The 23,229-nt window shown below is 37.7% G+C and overlaps 1 protein-coding gene across 11 annotated transcripts in view; it reads right to left on the reverse strand.

Moving 5' to 3' along the window:
• Positions 1-23,229, reverse strand: part of KIF1B (kinesin family member 1B) — a 149,688-nt gene that overhangs the window by 88,040 nt on the left and 38,419 nt on the right. For 6 of the 11 annotated variants that reach the window (XM_072819695.1, XM_072819691.1, XM_072819692.1 and 3 more), the window contains exons 3-12: positions 18,803-18,879; positions 17,513-17,692; positions 14,450-14,515; positions 10,645-10,823; positions 9,779-9,890; positions 6,166-6,243; positions 5,444-5,509; positions 4,724-4,741; positions 1,471-1,546; positions 681-759 (exon numbers count right to left, since the gene is read on the reverse strand). In XM_072819695.1, the coding sequence (XP_072675796.1) occupies positions 681-759; positions 1,471-1,546; positions 4,724-4,741; positions 5,444-5,509; positions 6,166-6,243; positions 9,779-9,890; positions 10,645-10,823; positions 14,450-14,515; positions 17,513-17,692; positions 18,803-18,879 (931 nt within the window). The remainder of the gene's footprint in view (positions 1-680; positions 760-1,470; positions 1,547-4,723; positions 4,742-5,443; positions 5,510-6,165; positions 6,244-9,778; positions 9,891-10,644; positions 10,824-14,449; positions 14,516-17,512; positions 17,693-18,802; positions 18,880-23,229) is intronic. The other 5 variants (XM_072819698.1, XM_072819696.1, XM_072819693.1 and 2 more) reach the window with 1 other exon arrangement.

Consider the following 23,229-nt stretch of genomic DNA (forward strand, 5'->3'; position numbering starts at 1 on the left):
CTGACCCTTGAACAATACAAGTTAGAACTGCATGGGTCTACTTATATCAGATTTTTTTCGATAAATACATTCCAGTACAGTAAATGTATTTTTTCTTCCTTATAATTTTCTTAATAACATGTTCTTTCCTATCACTCACTTTATTCTAAGAAAACAGTATGGCATTATATACATATATACATGTATACTGTATATTATATACGTAATACACGGAATGGGGAGTCAAGTTTATAGATGCAGATTTTTGACTGTGCAGAGGGCTGGCACTCCTAACCACTGGACTGTTCAAGGGCCAACTATATTCTATATTCTATTAGCTAAAGTTCCATAAACTTTTTAACACTACGTGTATTGTTATTTGCATTACTTATTAAGATATGAGCATCTCTATAATGACAAACCCTACAAGGCAACACTTCTTTTTATAGCAATGAAAATTTTAAGAAATTGAAATTGAGATTGAAAACCATAAACAGGTAAATTCTATTATAATAAAAATCCCCTCAACACAATGAATAAAAATAAAAATCTCCCCAACCCATGTTTTTCCTGTTATGAGAGGGATGGGGTTATTACTTACATAAAAAATTATCCATGTAACATAAGAAAGTCCCTATGGCATAACAAAATAACTTATGGTTGCACAGTGTGTATTCAGTTATCGAGATCAATTGGAGTACCTCAGAGTGCTCAAAGTTTCATCATAGTTGATATCTGCCGGGCTCAGAGCAGCAACCATTGCAGTCCGAGAATTGCCACCTAAGATGATGAATCATAGTTACTGTAAATCATACTCATTTTAGAAAGAATTTTATTAAATGTGTCATATTAGACAATACCATCTCAAATCCTAAAATTTAATTAAGAGTCAACAAATGTATTGAATGCTCCTATGCGGGGCACTGTTATACTCTTAATCTTGGTGCTCAGACCTACTATGATCGGTTTCCCTCTCCTCGTTTAAGATCTCAGCCACTCCACCCAAGTACTCTTAGGTAGGGAGTGAAAGTCACAGTGATGTGAACAGCCCAACAGGCTCTTCTCAGCCTCTTCCTTATGTCAGCGACAGATGACATAGCTGATCACTCCCTTCTCATCAGGAAGGAGAGAAAGAGGCTAACAAAACAGAGAACAAAGAGCAAAGACCTGAAGATCCAAAACCATCAGCAGAAAGGTAACATGGAGTTTCCATAGAGATTTGAAGGAGCAATGGTTTGAAGCAGGTATGGTTAGGAAGACAACCACACCACAGTCCACATTCCAAGGTCAAAAGATAGGAGAGAAAACGCTGATTAAAAAGCTAGCAAATCCAACCAGTTTAAATCATGAGTAAAAATTTCAGAAAGAAGACAGCAGTCAAGTTAGTGACATGGATATGTGGAGATTATTCTTCTCCAAAACAAATACACAAGACAATTAACCACAGTAAACAGCTTTAAAAAGATAACTACACACCAGTGATCAACATACCTAGATTTTCTCGAAGGAGCCACGTAAGTACAGAATCCCTGTAAGGAATAAAATCAGTCTTCTTCTTCTTCTTACTCTATGAAACAGAAAGAAATGGTTTTAGCATGGTTAGAGAGGAAAAATTCACATGAAAGGCAAACCAGTCTAAAGTTTGTAAGTAAACTACAGTAGAACCCCATCACTGTTGAAATTAGCACTCATGGCTTCAATTCTTCGTAATATCCAGAGTTCATGTAATAAAGTAATTTTTCCTTTTTATATTTTATTTTGAAAAATTTGCAACATACACAACAGTTTAGAGAGTAGCATAAGCTACCATATATCCATCATGCAACTCCAACCATTATCAATATTTTGCCAATCAGGTTTCTATTACCCCTCAATCACTTTACACTTTTTCTTCCTAAACCATTTTAGAATAAATTGCAGACACCATGCCCTTTTATCTCTAAATACTCCAGCAGATAAGGACATTCTCTTACATGGTCACAGTTCAATGACTTAATTCAGGAAATTTAATATCAATACTATTATCTAATATCCTGTCTACATCTTATCTTTTATAGCTGGTAGTGCTCTAAAGCAAATCCAACATTTCACCTAAAAATAAATATTCCAGATACATATCTCCAACAGAGAAAGATTTCCTTTTTCTTTTAAACATAACCATAAACCATTATCACACATAACAAAATAATAATAATTTATTAATATCATCTCATTTCTAAGCCTCAAACAATGATTTTTTTATTGTTGTAGAGGGGCAAGTATGAATACTGGGCATTCCAGGTTAGATGTGTAGGAGCAAGTCATTTAGTTAACAAATTTACTTGGCCCACCATCAAATCATTAAGTGGACTGTTGCGTCTCTAACAACTCTTATGAAAGTAATATACATTTGATTTCTCTGGAAGGAAATTATACTCCAAATAAGTCCAACCAACAGAGTTAGGACTCAGAGTGAAAAGATCCAAGACAGTGATGTGATTTGCTAATCTGGAGACCTGTAAAGCCTGCAAGATGAATTGTCTGTATATATGTGTCAAGTATTTACCTATACTGCTATGATCCTTCTCATTATCATGAGATAGAGCAAAAGGCACCAATGCAAAGCCAGTGTTAAAATGGAGGAAATTATATCCTTTGAAAGTAAAAATTAACAAAAACTCTTTGAAGATAACAGCTACTGCAATATGTCCTGGCTGATGACCAGGTCATGATAATTTAAGAAGCCACTAAGGGGGAAGCCAGGGTTCACTGATAAAAACATCTCCCCCCATTCCTCGTATAATGTGAGGTTAAACTAAGGATGATCTAGCTCTTGTAAAAGTATGTGTATTCAGAAAAGCAGTGCTAAATAGCTGACCTCTGGTCTGTTGAGGAGGAAAGGAAACCGGCAAGTAGCACTTTAATTCCATAATTCCATCTCTTATCCAAAATGTCCCATCCAATTCATCCCATTCCACCCACAGACACACTTTCCACCAATGAGAGTCATTTCCTATAACAGGATCTATTTCTAAATGACACAGAACTCTAGGGAGAATTAACCTTCTCAGTCATTCACAGACTAGCAGGACTGTCAGTCCACAACAAAATTCTTGAGGCCTGAGACCTCAGTTCTTCCTTCTCTAGCTCCTCACCACACCTGAACACTCCACTTGGCCTGTGGTTTACTGAAAATGCTGCAAGATCTAAGGTATGTCAGTTATGAGGACTGCAAATAGTACCATAAAAATAAGCTATATCTCTTTGCCAAAAAATGTTCTATTTTCATTTTGGTCAATTAGACTAATTTAAGAAGGAGCAGCTAAATAAAGAAGCATAAATAGAACTTCCAACTTTTCCATTTGAAAGTATCTCAGAATTTTACCCACTTCTTTTGCATTTGCTCTCTTACACAAATTAATCTCAACTGTTCTCACAAGGGCCTCGGTAATTACAGAAAAAGGTTTACTTACACCACTGGCCTCTCTAAAAAGAAGTACTACCAAGTATGGATGGTAATAATCCTGTTTCTCTCCCCAGTGGAAATAACAGTACGTTTTAATTCACCAAATATTATGCTTATTATGTAAAAACTAAAATTTGTCTTTGTTCGGTTATATAGTTAACAGCATAGATGCAAAGTACTAAACAAGGTTTTCCAAAACTAATTCTAAAAAAAGTCATTTGCAAATTATTGTGGCACAGAGCAATATGGGAAATATGTAGATAAATATTTTATAAACTTTTCCTTCGGTTGATAAAGAATATTAAAAAATGAGCAAATGGACATGAAGTTAGAAAAAGCACATTTTAACAGCTTTCATGGTTCTGGGACTTAGATTAGATTTCTGAAGAATATCTACATATACATAATATCAAATAACAGATAGACTTTTTATTGAAGGCAGCTTTTTCCAATAAGCTGAAAGAAACCGAAAAAAAGTATTACTTTTTATTAAGTAATTTTTGTACAAAGTAGAGAATAAACCTATATATTACAAGTATGAATATAAAGTATTTCATTGCAGATATTGTCTTTATCTCCAATGTTATTCATGTGATTCAGAACAAACTGTTGAGGGCTCTATTATTGATGCAAAATAGTACTAAGAAATTTTAAGAGTATTTAAATAGAAATAAAAGGAAAAGTCTACTGTTTTGGGATTAAAAGGATGCAAAGACCCTGTGTTCTAGATACAGTTAAACTTGATTCTACAGCCTTCACTTTGTGTATAACCAGAGTAGGAAAAAAATTTTTTAACAATTCAAAAATCCATGACTTTTCACAAGAAGATTATACAAAAAAGGTTTAAGAAAAATATCCTAATAATTTCAAGAAGGCAGCTATGTTTTAAAATGGTACCTGGAAGAAATCTTTTTACTGCCCTTTCAAGAGGTTTATAAGTGACTTCTTCAAAAAAAAAAAAAAAAAAAAGTGACTTCTTCAAGTGACAGACCTACAGATCACTAAGAGAAACATCATTATGATAACATTATATAGAAGATTCCTCAATTTCTCTCTTGTTCCTTTATTCTAAATTCCTCTCCAAAGCACATCATGTTCCCTAAATTAGGTTTGGTGGGCAGTCTCATGATTCATGGTCACTCTAAACAGCAATTCTAAATTCCAGAGCCAGAAAGCAAGTAACAAAAAGTTATTTTTCAAGGTTCCATTCCTACTTATGCTTCCTTACATCCTGCCGAGAATTTAAAATCACCACAATTGATTCTATACCTAGTTCATTTCTATCAAACACCACCGTACCTTGCTGGTGCAGTTATCCTACAGATGAAGCATTTAAGAGAAAGAAAGAAAGAATGAGAACACAGGATAAGCCTTCACACAAAAAGTACTTTAAGGTAATAAATTGAGAATGACTTTTCAGAAATAAGCAAGGAAGCATTTGATTCTTTTTAGGGATTCAAATAATGTACTAAGTAAGAGTACGCAGTGACTAGATACTTCCTTAGCCTTAAACCTACAAAAATGAAGCCCTCAATTCAAAATTTAGTGAATTTTTAGTGTTTCAGATTTAGTGTCCACTGTTAAAAAATAGGAAAGAATAACACAATTTTATAAAATATATTATTGGCCCCCAAATCAACAGCATTCTCCAAAGGCAAATGTTCCTCCTACTTAGAAAAGATTGTATAGGAAAAGAATATGCAACAAAAACCCTTGGTTTTGATGAGAGATATGAAGCAAGGCTCAAAAAAGTAATCAAACCCTAGGTCTCTGTAAAGAGCTAGTTTTCAGTCTAGACTTTACAGATCTATGTTTACTTTCACTCTCCTTAATCTCTTTTACATTCAATAGAAAGTCAAAGTGTGTTACACCTAGTATCTTATCTGAAAAGCTCTAAAAGGAGAAAAGCAAGATTGCACAAAAGGACCAAAGAAGGTCAGTCTTCACAAACACATAAAATATCAAGCATATTTGCTGAACAGACAAGTTTTCCCATGCAACCCAGTATATAATACTTACCACCTCTGCCAAGGCTGAAATGACTTTGCCCAGAGTTGTAAGAGACTTATTAATATTTGCTCCTTCCTGAAATCAATACCAAACGTGAAAGAATGATTATGAAGAATTTCTCCTATTGCCATATCATCTATAATGCATAGGATATAATTAAGCCTTGTGCCAGCACTGTTTGCTTACTTATGACAAGTTCTAAAAACCTCTTTTGATCCTCACGGTCTCCCCAACCACTTATTGCCATGCCAGGACCACATACCTCAGTCCTGAGGTGCCCCAAAATGACTTGCCTCACAATGACTTGCCCCAAAAGCTGATGGATGCAGCCTTCTCCTCCCCACTCACCAGTATGCACTTTCTGTCCCGGTTACCTAAGCATCTCTCTGGAGAGGCCCGTGTCTGTTCTCACAGTCAGATCTTGTGTGTCCCTATCCCATTAGTGTCACTTTCATCTAGCTTGTTCCTTAAAACACAATCCAGCTCTCACCTTGACCATCAAATCCTCCTTACCTATTATGTTATGCTACTTATCTTTCAGTGAAGTTTTATCAGGTGTCAGCAAAATGTTTCTGTAAAGGTTTTGCAGTCCATCAACAAATAGAGGTAGCTATGTCCCAGTAAAATTTTATTTATAGCAACAGGTGGTCAAATTTGACCCTGGCCATAGTTTGCTGACCTACGTTATAGAACATTTATTGACTAGGTCAACTGTTTGGTAAAATAAATACCTTTAATCGAGTCCCTTTGGCACCAGTTGAATCAGCTCGTTCACTTCCTGCTAGATCCACCAAGCTAATTTTACTAACCTGTTGAAGAACAAAAACATTGGGACAACTCAGAAATAGCAAGGCAGAACCAGAAAACATTAAGAGGCAGGAAATTAAAATTAGGCATGAAGAAGACTACAAATATTAGGGCTCTTACACATATGGTCTAAAAAGACAAAGAGCACACACAAAAGTTAGGAGCAATTATCTTGGTTCAAAAGAAGTAATTTTAGGATACACATGACATATTTTACAACCGTATGTCATAAAAATATATAAACATATTAACCCATATGAAGCCTCCAGCAACTGGAACTCTTACACACTGCTGGTGGGAATGTAAAATGATATAATCACTCTGGGCAGTCTGAGTGGCTCAGCAGTTCAGTGCCTGCCTTCAGCCCAGGATGTGATCCTAGAAACCTGGGATCAAGTCCCACATTGGGCTCCTTGCATGGCACCGGCTTCTCCCTCTGCCTGTATCTCTCTGTCTCTCTCTCTCTCTCTCTCTCTGTGTTTCTCATGAATAAACAAATAAAATCTTTAAAAATACATATATAATCACTCTGGAAGACAGTTTAGTAGAGCTGTATACCTGCAGAGCTAAACATATACCAACATAAGACTCAACCATTCTACTCCCAGGTATGTACCAAGAGAAACAAAAGCAAATATCTGGGCAGCCCGGGTGGCTCAGCGGTTTAGTGCTGCCTTCAGCCCAGGGAGTGATCCTGGAGACCCGGGATCCAGTCCCACGTCGGGCTCCTTGCATGGAGCCTGATTCTCCCTCTGCCTGTCTCTCTTTCTCTCTCCCCTCTCTGTGTATTCTCATGAATAAATAAATAAAATCTTAAAAAAAAAAAAAAAGCAAATATCTACATAAAGACTTGTACACAAATGTTCATGGCATCTCCATTCACATGATCATAAACTGGAAACAATTTAAATGCCCATCAACAGGTGAGTTAATGACTGTGATCATATATATATATATATATATATATACACACACACACACACACATATATATACATATATATATAATGGAATACTATTCAGCAATGAAAACAAGTGAACTACTGATTCACACAACACAGATGAATTTCAAGATTATGCTAAATGAAAGAAGCAAGGCAAGAAAACAGTACATACCATATAATTCCATTCATATAAAATTCTGGAAAATGTAAACTAATCTATAGTGACAAAAAGCACATCAGAATTGCCTACATAGCAAGGTAGAAGATATGCTACAGATAGATTATAAAGCAGCATGAGGCAACTCTTTCAAAGTAATAGAGGTGGTTATGACTTGGACCAGGATATTGATTTTACAGGTGCATACACAGTAATCCAATTTTATACTTGAAATATGTGTGGTCTATTTTACTAACAGTACCTCAAAACGGTTGTTAAAAAAAAAAAAAAAGCTTCAGGAAAGTTAGACAAAACTAACCAACGTGGATTACCAAAGAAGCTATGGTTATGGAATTAACATCATTATCTTTGTAGATGTGACATCATGGAAGAATGGAAAAAATGCTTTCACACAAGATGTACTAAATAGCGTTAATATTGTAAATAAGCAGTGTCAAGTTATTTGATCACTTATATGAAGAGTATTTTTTTTAAAATAATTTTCAGGGCAGCCCGGGTGGATTAGCGCCGCCTTCAGCCCAGGGCATGATCCTGGGGAGACCTGGGATCAAGTCCCAAATGGGGCTCCCTGAATGGAGCCTGCTTCTCCCTCTGCCTGTGTCTCTGCTTGTCTTTGTGTCTCTCATGAGTGAATAAATAAATCTTTTAAAAAATAATAATAAAATAAAATAAAATAAAATAAAATAAAATAAAATAAAATAAAAATAAATAAATAAATAAATAAATAATTTTCAGCTAGGGAGGCAAACTATAAGAGACTCAACTACAGGAAACAAACTGAGGGTTGCTGGAAGGGGGATGGGGTACCTGGGTGATGGGCATTAAAGAGGACATTTAATGTAATGAGCACTGGGTATTATATGCAACTGATGATTCACTAAACTCTACCTCTGAACCTAATAATACTAACTAAACTGAATTTAAATAAAAAATTAAAAAAATAATTTTCAGCTAAAAACGAGTCACTAAGTAAATGATCCTAGTTTTTAATGATGTCAGTATTCACAAAGTACTCAGTTTATAAGGCATTTTATCATTGCCAGTATCATAAATCTAACTTCAGGTTTAAAAATCTGGGTGGCTCAATGGCTGAGCATCTGCCTTCAGCTCAGAAGGGGTCCTGGGATCGAATTTTGCATCAGGCTCCCTGCAGGGAGCCTGCTTCTCCCTCTGCCTATGTCTCTGCCTCTGTCTCTCATGAATAAAAAAATAAATAATCTTAAAAACCAAAAAAATCTAGCTGCATGCTACTTAGGTACGTAGGCAGAGTTCAACATAAATTTATTACTAACAATAATAACACTAAAATTCATATTTGTTGAGTGGTTATTCTTTTTTTTTTTTTAAGATTTTATTTATTTATTCATGAGAGACACAGAGAGAGAGAGGCAGAGACACAGGCAGAGGGAGAAGCAGGCTCCATGCAGGCAGCCCGACATGGGACTCGATCCCAGGTCTCCAGGATCACGCCCTGGGCTGAAGGTGGCACTGAACTGCTGAGCCACCCGGGCTGCCCTGTTGAGTGGTTATTCTGAGCCAGGGACTATTTATTACATTCACTAACCTGTATCAATATTTAATCATCTTAACAATCCTATGAGGCTGGGGAAACTGAGGCACCGAGAAGTTAAGTAACTTGCCCAACCTAACAGTGCTGAGAAGTGATAGAGGCAGGAGTTGAACTCCAATGTCTGCTATATTTAGCTGTCAAAAAGGAGAGACTAGGGGATCCCTGGGTGGCTCAGCGGTATGGCGCCTGCCTTTGGCCCAGGGTGTGATCCTGGAGTCCTGGGATCAAGTCCCACATCAGGCTCCTGCATGGAGCCTGCTTCTCCCTCTGACTGTGTCTCTGCCTCTCTCTCTCTCTCTCTCTGTGGGTCTCTAAATGAATAAATAAATAAAATCTAAAAAAAAAAAAAAAATGAGACATTAACAAGCAAGGGATTCAAAGAGCATCAGGATTGCTGTGCAGTCTTTTACTTTCCAAGGAAAAACACACCTTGTCTGTTTAACTGTTTGGTTAAATATTTAATACCACAATAACAACAGAGCTCAAAACAAAACAAACAAACAAACAAATCCCACATACCAAACAATTAAGAGGTTCTGTCAGGAAGAAAAAAAAAAAAAGGAAGGATTTTCTCCCTACAAAACTGTTTAACTCTGGCACAGAGTATTTTTGAAACCCAAAGTCTTTGTTTATTCTTAACCCTATTTTCTATCTTGCAATTTCACTCAAAAACTCATATTCAAACTGGTTTAGAGTGGGTATAAAAATGACAAACAAAAGATAGAAAAGAGTCTCTTAAATAAAAAGACAACTTTCTTCCCTCCATAAAATGCACAGGGTAGCAAGACTAACTTCTGAAAATCTCCATTCTATACAACACAAGGCCGGATACTGAAGTTATCCTACCTTCTCAGTGGAAAGGTTGGTCTCAGTATCATGTTTCTTCTGGGTGAAAACAATGGTAAACACAGCATGGGAACGGCTACTTGTTTCATTCATGTTGGTAGCTGCCACTGTCCTAAATAAACATAAAGGTGACATGTGACAATGGAATTCTTGGATAAAAGTTAAAATGGACAGCAAGCTCCATGTAACCATAACATTCACAAGTAACAGCTTTATTCACAGATCATGAGATTGAAATGGTCACACAAATTGTTCTCAATACATCTTATTTGTGAGCCTATCAAGTTACTCCCAACTCCAAAGGTCCCCCAACAGAATTATTCTTCACATTTCAGCTGTCCCTTTAGAAACCACCAAGGTATTTAATTTGTATTCTTAGGACACCTTGGTGGCTCAGTGGTTGAGCATCTGCCTTTGGCTCAGTACATGATCCCGGGCACCTGGGATCGAGTCTCACATCAGGCTGCCTGCATGGAGCCTGCTTCTCCCTCTGCCTGTGTCTCTGCCTCTCTTGTGTCTCTCATGAATGAATAAAATATTTTTTTTTAAATTGTATTCTTTATTCCACAATCAATTACTAATTACTACCATAGGCATGTGATTATCCTACATTTTATTTACCATGACTTGATCAAAACCCAATATTAAAACTTAACCAAAGTCCTGACGTGTTTCAGTACTACGTTGTTTTGAGGGGAGATGCTGAAAATGCTGAAGCCCTTTTGTCCTTGGCACAGCCAAAGGATCAGAGAATCTACAATTAAAACAACCTTCAAAGCTATATATGTGGTCTCAAACCCTTAATTGGAAACAAAGGACCCAAAAATGTGTCAAAGCCTTCAGTTATTAGTCTATTTCTACCATACCTGGCTTTGTTCCCAGCATCCATGAGGTCAGCGATGTCTGTGTAGGAAGTGACTGCCAGCTTCGACAAATCCTCCACATACGGGCCAAGAAGTGGGTGTTCACGCACACGCAAATGACCCTTGTTTTTTGGATTCAGGAGGTCTCGTACTCTTTCACAGTAAATTTCCATGTAGCTCACCTACGAACAAATTATTAAAGTGAACTGGAGGACTTGGAAAAAGAAATGCCATACATTAAATTTTTTTTTTTACAATTTTTATTAAAAGTTCTATAATTAGGGGCACCTGGCTGGCTCAATCAGTAGAGCACATGACTCTTGATCTTGGGGTCATGAGTTTGAGCCCCACAATGGGTGCAGAGATTACTTTAAAAAAAAAAAGCCCTACAATGAGACATTGATAATCTTTACAAAGGGAAATGCCATCATAGGCCTAGTCCCTTTTATTCTATTCAGTGTGCACAGACATCACTGACTAGCTTAGAACCAGCCTTCTGAAAGTCTCGCAAAAGAAAAAGAGGTAAAAAGGCTACCTCGGCAGTCAGGAGCCACAACTTGTCTAAGGCAGAAAAAAAATGCCATGCTTAACAGCAACTTACCAGTTACTAATACACTTTTAAAAATGCATGCTGTTGTCAATCACTGAGGATTACAGTGAGGTTACTCTAAAAGCTTGGAAATAAAAATTCTATTAGTATTGAAACCAAGAAACACTATCAATATTTCAGAGCAGGTAAGACAAAAGACCAGCAACCCCAGTGCTGTAAGACTGACCACACTGTGACTAATTATAGACACACACTGTGACTAATTATAGACAAACAATGGATCTACCACAAGGAGTGAGGAGTGGTCAGCACAGAACCTGATGGCGTGGCAGGACCTGTCCATGATTCACGAGGGAAGAGGAAGCCTCCACTAATAAAACGCTGGAACTCTCGTCTCACCAGCAAGACCATTCCTATCGACCATTCCTATCATGGAGATGGAGGTTTCAGGCTATCCTTTCTTCACCTGAGTCAAGCAAACATCTAAATTGTCTAGTCAACTTTTGGCTCTCTAATTTCACACTCACTAAAAAACCAACAGGATTCCAACAGAAGTCTATCCACAGGAAGATAAGAAGATAATATACCAGGCTTGCTAATGTGGGTATTCTGACTGAGCAAAGAGGTTTTCCTCAAGGGAAAGTAACAAATAAAAATGGTGGTTTCATAACATAAGTCAAATGAGCTTCACTCAAGAATCTGGCTTTGAAGGATGCTTTTGGTCCTGATGTATCTATAAGATCAGACTTCTAAGCAAATAAGACTCTGGACTGAGGGAAATTCACCACAAGAAGCCTCATTATGGTCTTCCCTTGTGTGTCCTGAGCTACTCAAGCACACAATAAAATTTCAGCACTTGTCAACTTTAAATTTCTAAAGAACTTTCCGAGTGTCTGAAACAGAATAGAATCTCCATTTCTACTTTGTTTTCCTTTCTCTCATTCTCAGATTTGACTGTATATTTATACTATATTTTAAAATCAATTTTAAAAATATTGAGAACCCTCGAAGTAACTGATTTCCTGAGATTAAAACAACAGACCAACAAGTATTCCTTCTTAAAGCAAGTCATCCTACAAAGTGAAATGGTACTTTAATCATTCTTGTGTACTTAAACATACACTCCAGAATCCCAGAAAGACACTTTATCTTCTTGGAAAACTTATTGTCTCTTCACCCAGGTGTGGAAGCATGAGGACCCAAGTAACCTGGGTAAAGGCTGCTGTGCTCTGCTATTTAGTCTCTAACATGCAAATCCACCTAAAGCCAGCACTATTTCTTTCACTTCTGAGCCAGCCATTACAGACCCCACTTAGCAAATTCAATTCACTGAGCAGTAGTATCTTCCAGCTACTTTCTAGGCACTTAGCATACAACAGTAAATAAAACAGACAAAAATCCCTGCCCCGTGAGCTTATGCTTCTAAATGGAAATAAAGAACAAATAAATAAATAAGAAGATAGAATTATAAATTAGGTTAGAACATGATGAGAACTATGGAGGAAAACAAAGGACAGGACAAAACAGATGAAGAGTGTGGGGTGGGGGGCGGCGCACTGCAGGGTCAAAGAAGGTGGTCAGAGTGAACCTCGCTGAAAGGATCAGACTAAATGGCTTGAAGGAGCTGAAACACGTAGACAAGAATATATCCAAGGGAAGAAGATTTCAGGCAGAAAAAAAAAAAAAAATCAATGTAAAGTCCCTGAGGTAACACAGCTCCTGCTGTGCTCCAGAAGCAGCAAAAGAGCTAGTGTGGCCAGGGCAAGTAACGGAGAGAAGCAGAAGAAGAGGCAGAGGCCCCACACAGAGGAGCCACAGTATCAATGAAGGATCTACAATGCATCCCAAGCAAGCCTGTGAACCCCAACAGGAAAGGAAATGGCAACTTTTCACTACCTATAACCTCAAAAATTCTGTCATCTTCTGTGAATTTCAATTTTGAATTTACTTAAAATACTGTGATATTTTAATAAGAATAAAAATCTACTGAATTTTCATTTGCCATACATTTAGTCTTCAAAAAGAATAGTTATAGGAACAAGATATTTAGAGAATCCATTTTAACAAAAAATATTTTTAGAGCAGCACATTTCCCTTTTGGCATATGATAGTCAGAAGGCAGAATTCTCTAAAATTTATCAATTTATGCAACCCTTTACAGGTAAAGAAAAAAACCCAAACCAGCTAAGTGGGTCAAGTAGGAATTGTTTTAAGTCCTATAGAAAATCACAACACATACATTAAAATTAGTTTGCTTAAAAACAGCTTCATGTCTCAGAACAACAGGCTCAGATTAACAGAACATTTAGTAATTTCAATGGCTATGGAACTGAGCACCAAACTGGAGGTAAGTAAAACAATAGCTTCATAAAGCACTTATCAAGGAGTAGAGATGTTCATCACATAAATTAATGTATATAATGTAATTCTATAAACCTCTTCTTCAAAGAGTTGGGAGTGTATGCTGGATGGAGAATAACTTTCTAAGATTATAAGCAATTATAAAGAGGAGAGGAGAAAAGAGATCTGATTTTTTAAGACTTTTATTTATTTGACAGAGAGAGAGAGCCAGAGAGCACAAGCAGGGGGAGGGGCAAAGGGAGGAGGCTCTCCACTGAGCAAGGAGCCCTATGGAGGGTTTGATCCCAAGACTCCAAGATCAGCCGAAGGCAGATGCTTAACCGACTAAGCCACCCAGGTACCCCAAGAGATCTGATTATATAGATTTTAAAAACCAATGCCTGTCAAAAATCACTATTGATGATATGAAATGAGGAAAGAGTTCATACAATGAGTTTGTAATCCCAAAACGTAAACAAGCATATGCATAATTTACAAGATGTTCAACTATACTAATAATCAAAGAAACTCTAAATAAGTGCCCTTACCAAGTTGGCAGAGAAAAAAATGAAAATACTAAAAGTTGGCAGGGACACATTGGGTGCTTAAACTGTCATGAGACTGGAAATTGGTAGCATTTCTTTCTAAAAAGTCATTTGGCAATTCACATGTATTGACAACCAAATACATAATGGAAAGAACTAAAAATAAAATTTATGAACAAGCTTATGACATATAAACAAGGATTTAATTGCAACATTATTCGTGATGACCAAAACTTAGAAATAGCCTAAAAATATTAAACTGGGGGAGTAGTTAAATGAGCTACAGCACAGTCATCATTTGGAACCACTGAAAAGTAACACTGGAGGGAATGTGGTCCAAAGGCCTGTGGCTTTAACCCATGGTTATACTCACCTCTACAGAGTAAGACATTTCTTCATTACAGTTGTCATTGATTTTCTCGAACAGTTCTTCACATAACTACAGAAACAGAAAGAGAGAGGTGTTAACAGCATAAATGAGAAAAGTACAAAGATACTCATGAGTGCTAAACGAATTAGTGAGATCTCTTTTCTCTTTCTCAAAATATTAAGGGCAACAACATCAAAGGAGAACGCTTTGAACGAAATTAAAGGACAGTTGTGAATTCGTTCTCCTCAGTTCATCTTTATTCTCTCTCAATGACTGTATCTCAGAAATGTTTCCTTAGAAAGCAAGCCACATTTAGAGGAAGAGGAGGAGTTCTGGCTCTTCCTGTGTTAGGTCCTTGACACATTTAATTTCTGTGAATTCAATTCTTCACATTATGCTAGTGACTCTACTATAGATATTATTATGTAGCAAAATACTATTAAACTATATTTTGCAGACATTTTATTTATCATGCTATAGAAGCTTTATTTTATACTGTCAGTTACTATATACATTACAAATCATGGGTAATCCCTGGGTGGCTCAGCGGTTTGGCGCCTGCCTTCGACCCAGGGCGTGATCCTGGAGTCCTGGGACAGAGTCCCACGTCAGGCTCCCTACATGGAGCCTGCTTCTCCCTCTGCCCGTGTCTCTGCCTCTCTCTTTCTCTGTCTTTCTGTCTCTCTTTCATGAATAAATAAATAAAATCTTTTAAAAAAAATCATACACACACACCCTATCCCCGAGTTTTAAGTTCAAGCCCCACATTGGGTGTAGAGAGTACACTATAGTGGCTCAGTGGTTGAGCATCTGCCTTTAGCTCAGGTCATGATCCTGGGGTTCTAGAATCAAGTCCCACTACAGGCTCCACTCGGGAAGCCTGCCTCTCCCTCTGCCTATGTCTTTGCCTTTCTTCTCTGTGTCTCTCATGAATAAATAAAATCTTAAAAAAAAAAAAAAAAAGTATCTTAAAAAAAAGAAAAGAAGACGACTTTTCGTCGTATAAAATTTTCCCCTTTACCTCTCTCTTATGATCCCAAGCCCTTTATAGAGACTACTCTACCATGCAGTGACATTTCCAATAGAAAACATTTATTTTTCGGGCAGCCCAGGTGGCTCAGCAGTTTAGCGCTGGCTTCAGCCCAGGGCCTGAGCCTGGAGACCTGGGATCGAGTCCCACATTGGGCTCCCTGCATTGGGCTCCGCTGCGCCACCCAGGGATCCCTAAGTGGCAGTTTTTATTTATTTATTTTTGTTTGTTTGTTTTTAATGGCAGTTTTTAAATGATAATCCTGTCTTCAAAAAATCAATGCTTGGGGATCCCTGGGTGGCTCAGCGGTTCGGCGCCTGCCTTTGGCCCAGGGCACGATCCTGGAGTCCCGGGATCAAGTCCCATGCCAGGCTCCCAGCATGGAGCCTGCTTTTCCCTCCTCCTGTGTCTCTGCCTCTCTCTCTCTCTCTCCATGTCTATCATAAATAAATCTTAAAAAAAAAAAAAAAATCAATGCTTTTGCTCTAAAATAAAACATTCCAAAATTCTACCAGAAGAGAGACATATAATATAATTATACAAGAATTCTAATAGTAAACAAGCTAAAGGAGAAGGAAGGAGAAACTAAATGTGATGATGGAATAAACAGGATTGTTTAGTATAACTTACTACAATCTACAAAAAATTATTTCATTGCTAAAAAAGTATTACATAGTTATAAAAGCAAAGCCTCCAGAACCACCTTGACTACATTTGGATTCTGGTTCTGCCACTTCCTTAGGCAAGAGACATGACCTCTTTGTGCCTCAGTTTCCTCATCTTTAAAATGAGGGAAATAAATAAAATAAAGGTAATAACAGCACCTTCTTCTTAGGGTCAAACAAGAAGGATTAGCTGAGCTACTTTTTGCAAAACACTTAGATCAGTGCTTGCACATGGCATGTGCTACATAATGTTTTCTCTAATTGGTATTTTTATTATTGTTATTCCTATTTATAAAGGACAATTCCCAAGTATATGTCTCAATATTGACATATATTTTTTACAGAAAAAAAAATGCTAGTATCTTCAGTTTTTTCTGAAAAACTCTTAATCTTTACTGATGTTAAACATTTCAATTACACAACTGAATTTAAAATTATAATCCAATAATCCATTAGAAAAAGTAGCTATTGCTCTCTTACGTACTTTATTCTCAGAATATAGAGAGGTCACACTAGGCCTATAGTAAAAAGAAGACTTAAAATTAATTCCAAATATCAATAAAAGCAAACTTCTCTTCTGTTATTATTGAAAGAAGTTCCTTTTAAATATCTATGTCAGGGACCCCTGAGTGGCTGAGCGGTTGAGCGCCTGCCTTTGGCCCAGGGCATGATCCTGGAGTCCCGCATCAGGCTCCCTGCATGGAGCCTGCTTCTCCCTCTGCCTATGTCTCTGTGTGTGTGTGTGTGTGTGTGTGTGTCTCTCATGAATAAATAAATAAAATCTTTAATAAAAATAAAAACAAAAATAAAAAATAAGTATCTGTCATAAGTCTTCTCATTCCAAACAATACAAGGTGAAAAGATACTGCTATTAAGAATTCTCAGACTGCTCAAGCTTAAAGTGATAGTATTAAATTAATAAGACAAAAGGAAAATATCTCTGATAAGGCAATCAAAAAACAAAAATAACCACATGCTTAAGAAGTGTTCTATATATGGAACTTGGGAAAAGATCAACACCACCAACGAGGTGTCCCCAGGACTCAGAACGAAGTTGGGACATACTACCACTTTTTTTTAAGAAGCTTATTAATAACACTGTTCAAAAGATAAAATATCCAGACACAGGTATACAGCAAAAACTTTACAGAATGCCAACTTCCCCACCTTTAAAGACAGACATGTGTACACACCAGTCTTTTCCATCAGATTATTACCTCCTTTGAGGAAAAGAGACAAATTATTTTTGTGCTTTTACATATGACAGTCCCTGAGTAAATGTTTGCTAAATAAAAATAACTGCTATACAGCAATCTAAGACTAAATAATAATAAAGTATTTTTGCTTTTTTTTTTTTTTTTTTTTTTTTACCTGTGGAATGATGCCAGCCTGGCTTTCTTCTTGTTTACCCATCATTGTGTAAGATTTCCCAGCACCAGTCTGCCCATAAGCAAAAATACAGACATTATATCCTTCAAAGGCATGTAAAAGCATTTCCTTTCCGATGTCATTATACACACGGTTTTGAGATGCAAAACAGGGATCTTCAGGCTGTAAAGATTAAAAGGAGAAATAAATGGCATTTTATTTGTATTCTTTCCTATGTTTGATTACTGCTGTAATAAACTGAAGTGTTTGGAATCTCAATAGTCATCTGTTAAAATATATTATAAAATTTTTAAGCCCCTCCTACACATAGTTTATTTTTCTTTCTTTTTTTTAAGATTTTCTTTATTTATTCATGAGAGACAGAGACAGAGAGGCAGAGACACAGGCAGAGGGAGAGGCAGGCACCATGCAGGGAGCCGGATGTGGGATTCAATCCTGGCACTCCAGGATCACACCCTGGGCTGAAGGCAGGTGCCAAACCGCTGAGCCACCTAGGCATCCCTATTTTTCTCTTATTAAATACTCACACGCACAGAGTCACCCAGGTCAGCCATACACCTCACTTGATTACACGTCACTTTCTAAAACCTTCCATTTGTAGAAAGGTGCAAGATTTTCTTAAATGCAAAATGGAGGGATGCCTGGGTGGCTCAGTGGTTAAGCACCTGCCTTCGGCCCAGGGCATGATCCTGGAGTCCCAGGATCGAGTCCCAGGATCAAGTCCCACATCGGGCTCCCTACATGGAGCCTGCTTCTTCCTCTGCCTATGCCTCTGCCTCTCTCTCTCTCTGTGTCTTTCATGAATAAATAAAGTCTTTTTTAAAAATGCAAAATGGAACTAAAAGCTCAAAGGTCAAGTCCACATATAAAAATATTTCCCTGCACTCACTCCAGGTAGTATAGCTATTTTTCAATAAACCCACCTTTCAGTGACAAATGCTGCCTACCTCCCTTCATAGGCCCTTCCCTTGGCCATAAGGCTCTGCCAGTAGTTTAAAACCTTTCATACTCTCAACACAAGACAGAAAAAAAAGAAAGGAAAAAGGAGAAAACATATAATGAAGAAATGCAGAAGCAATCTGTAGTTCAGGAACAATCCCTAGAAGCCAGCAAGATTTGGGGTCCTCTACTAAGAAGGGTACCACAAAGAGCCCTGCTCTCTCCATTTTCCTAGGTGTTGGTCATCTCTATACTCCTTGTGGAAGTGCAAGCTCTTTCAAAACTGTTCACTACTCACGTTGTTTTATTATACTGCACTGTAGGTATACTCACCGAGGTGTGAGACCAGTAGGAGTAGTCGAAACTAAAGGACTTTGGAGCTTCCTTTGGGTTCTTTGGGTTAATAATACCTAGAGAATGAAAATAATTTGATTTTGTAAGTCACTCAGTTACATGTTAGTTCAACATGTTATAAGTTTAAAATACTCAAATCAGGCAGCCCCCGTGGCGCAGCGGTTTAGCGCCGCCTGCAGCCTGGGGTGTGATCCTGGAGACCTGGGATCGAGTCCCACGTCAGGCTCCCTGCATGGAGCCTGCTTCTCCCTCTGCCTGTGTCTCTGCCTCTCTCTCTCTCTCTCTGCCTCTATGAATAAATAAATAAAAAATCCTTAAAAAAATAAAATAAAAAAATAAAAATAAAATACTCAAATCAGTAGTCATACCACTGAATCTAAAGAAAGCAATCACGGGATCACTGGGTGGCGCAGCGGTTTGGCGCCTGCCTTTGGCCCAGGGCACGATCCTGGAGACCCGGGATCGAATCCCACGTCGGGCTCCCAGTGCATAGAGCCTGCTTCTCCCTCTGCCTGTGTCTCTGCCTCTCTCTCTCTCTCTCTCTCTCTGTGACTATCATAAATAAATAAAAAATTTAAAAAAAGAAAGCAATAAAAAATAATCACATATTTAATAAGCAGGATCCCTATATAGAACCTAAAAGAATCAGGCCATCAACATTCACTGAGTGCTACCAGGATTCAGAACAGAGCCTGGTACATAGCAGGTGCTCAGTAAATATCTTATGGCTGAATAAGCAGCCAAAATTCAGAAGCAGCCTGCATATCTATTTCAAGATGCTACATAAATATTTCAATACATTAGAAATGAAAATTAGAAAATTACTGAATTGACCCAACTACTACTTGAAATAACCCCTTTTTAAAGATCTTATTATCTACTTTAGTAAGGCATTTGATAATTAAGTATTTATCAGAAAGACAATCTTATTTTTAAAATCCAGTTGATAAAAAAAATAATAAAAAAAACAAAATAAAATCCACAGTTGATAATAATGTTATATATATGTATACATGTATATATTATGTGTCTGCAGTGGAATCACAGACCACAAATCATCTGTAGAATGTTGCAGACAAAATTACTTTTTTAAAAACAATTTTTATTTATTTGACAGAGAGAGTCAGCGAGCATGTAAGCATGAGTGGGGAGAGGGGCAGAGGGAGAGGGAGAAGCAGAATCCCTGCTGTCAGAGAGCCAGACAATGCAGGCTAGACCCCAGGACCCCGAGATCATGACCTGAGCCAAAGGTAGACGCTTAACCAACTGAGCCACCCAGGCGCCTCTAGACAGCAAAGTTACTTTTTGACTGAAAAGCACAAAGCCTTACTGCCCCTATTGACCCTATTGAAAGTATTTCTTGTATGATTAATCCAGTCACACTATACTTCAGGGACTGTCTGAACACGGAGGCTTATTAGCCTTTCTTCCTTTCTCATACACACAAAGGTTTAGTGCCTCATATTTGACATGGAATAGAATCTTTATAACATGTGGTCATGAAATCTCCTCAAAGACCAGACATCTCAACCAATCCACTTCTCTAAGGCACGGCCACATCCCAGGCTATCAGTGAGATCAGGATTAAAAAATAAATCTGTCCAGGGCAGCTGTTGCGCAGGACACAAATAGCAACAGTTGCTACGGTGCCTAGTTCTCTCTCTTGCTGGATTCCACCGGGTATGGCCACACACTTATGTTCAAACCTCAACTGCTGACAGAGTATGAATAAGGCTCATTCTGCACATAATCATGTGACAAGGAGACATGGTTCTAGAAAGAACACCTCCTCACACACAAATGGCAACTTAAGCAATGAAGTGTGCTTCTAACCAAAAGGCAATGGGGGGACAAGATTTAAAGAATAACTAACGTTCATGGAGCACTATAAACACTGCAAGTGCTGAGATCTAAACTCTTCCTGTGTTGGGCAGCCCAGGTGGCACAGCAGTTTAGCGCCGCCTTCAGCCCAGGGTGTGGTCCTGGAAACCCAGGATCGAGTCCCACGTCGGGCTCCCTGCATAGAGCCTGCTTTTCCCTCTGCCTGTGTCTCTGCCTCTGTGTGTGTGTGTGTGTTTCTCATGAATAAATAAATAAAATCTTTTTTAAAAATTAAAATAAAAAAATAAAAATAAATAAATAAATACATACATACTTCCTGTGTACCAACCCTCCCTACTACTAAGGCAGATATAAGTTGTATTACCACCTTTGTAGAGATAGAGACACCATCACAAAGAGGCTAAATAACTTAACCAAGGCTAAGTTATAACCAAGGCTTGTAACCAAGGCTACACAGCTAGCTAGTGGCAATCCAGGATGTGGACTTGGAGGGTTTAGCTTTGGACCCCCACTCATAACCAAGACACCCATCCTCTATAGACTTATTCCCTGCCTTTATGTAGCAACTGCCAAGGCAAACACAGTAAGGCATTTTCATGCATTATGTATACAAATGTGTGCATGTATGCACATTTATGACCACCTCTCTAAAATTACATCATAGGCATTGCTTAAAACTCTCTTTACCCATTTAAAATGAGGAACTGTGAGGATTATGGTTCCTAAAAGATGAAAGACTACACAAACTCTACTAAGCAAACGGAAGTTAGTGTCATACTAAGTGCACTAGATTCAGATTTCAGTGGCTCAGTGATAAAGACAACGAATAACAAGATGTTAGATAGGATCCCTAAAGTAGTCTTCACTACTCAAAAACATGTTTAATACAAACACTTTCTAACCTCTAGGAAATTTGCTGTCATAAGACTATTAAGCCATACTTCACTTAGTCTTTTAGCTACTCCCTAGTGGTACCAATTCTGCCAAGAACTTAAGAAAGGGCTAGTTTTCAGATCCTACCTCTTTGTTCTCTTTTCCCTAGTCCTAAGAAGCAGAAACACTACACCAGTGAGCAATTTTCTTGATTCACATGAAATCCTTTTCCTCTTCCTCAAGATTCTCTCCTTCCAGATCTTTGCAACCTCTGAAACTAATGAAGTCTCCTAACTTACAGATCTTACAGAAACCAAGTTGCCTTTTAAGTAACTGCCTGTATGTAGACAAAACCCTTCCTATTCTAATATAAACTAAGCAAATCAAAATATAATTCTGAATAGCTATTTTCATAATAGTTATGTCAAACAAGATGAAATGTACCCATAATACTTAAAATATTTTAATTCCTAAACAAAAGACATTTACAGAAGACACATTAGAACAAAGTAAAACTCGGGCAGTCCCGGTGGCTCAGCGGTTTAGCGCCGCCTGCAGCCCAGGGTGTGATCCTGGAGACCCTGGATCGAGTCCCAGGTCAGGCTCCCTGCATGAAGCCTGCTTCTCCCTCTGCCTGTCTCTGCCTCTCTCTCTCTCCTCCCTGTGCATTCTCATGAATAAATAAATAAAATCTTTAAAAAAAAAAAAAAAAAAAAAACAAAGTAAAACTCAATACTGTTATCTGTTTGAGGGGCCAGTATAAGCAGAGCCCCCGAAGGCATGGATAATTTCGTATGTTAGCTGGGTAGTATTTAATAGGCTAGTGTGCTTTATATTTATAAATGCATTGTACTACCTTGAATATATGAAATGTTTCCTAATAAAAAATTCTGAAGGACACCTGGTGGTTCAGTGGTTGAGCCGTCTGCCTTCGGCTCAGGGTGTGGTCCCAGGGTCTGGGATCGAGTCCCCCATCAGGTTCCTTGTGGAGAGCTGCTTCTCCCTCTGCCCATGTCGCTGCCTCTCTATGTCTCTCATGAAGAAATAAAATCTTAAAAAAAAAAAAACTTCTGAAACTTCCTACCTCTGCAAATGAAAACACTGTTATAAAAATAAAACATCAGTGACAGCCCTTGACCTCATCAGAAGCCCATAAACTCCACCATTACTTCCAAGGACAACACATTAATGTTTTCTAATGTGCCAAAGGTTTTTTCTTTCTGAATTAGCAACAGCTGAGATCTAACTTCCTCCTTTAACTTAACTAAGAAACAGGATGTTTCCAACCATGAATAAAAGGGGAGAGAGGGACACACTACATGTAATGGAAAGGGTATGGGATTTGGATCAAAGGACCATTTAGAATATGTTAATATTCTAAACATATGATGAACACTTAATAAATATACTTAGAATTTTTTGTTACCTTGGGTTTGGCTGCACTTTTGAGTCCTCCCTGAAACTGAAATAATACCTAGTTCAAAGGATTAAATGAATATAGTAGTGAAAGCTAGCAGTATGGCAGCACAGTACAATCACAGTAGACTGGTGGTTTTCAAGGCTATCACCAAGATGAGAAGTTAGGATTGTGATCAGGACAAGTTAAAATGCCTACATAAATAAATGCTACTACATAAATGGTCATTTTCAAAACTAGGTATTTTATCCTGTTTTTAACTCTCTCAAGTGTG

Source organism: Canis lupus, chromosome 3 (assembly GCF_048164855.1).
Source record: "Canis lupus baileyi chromosome 3, mCanLup2.hap1, whole genome shotgun sequence".
Taxonomy (NCBI): domain Eukaryota; kingdom Metazoa; phylum Chordata; class Mammalia; order Carnivora; family Canidae; genus Canis; species Canis lupus.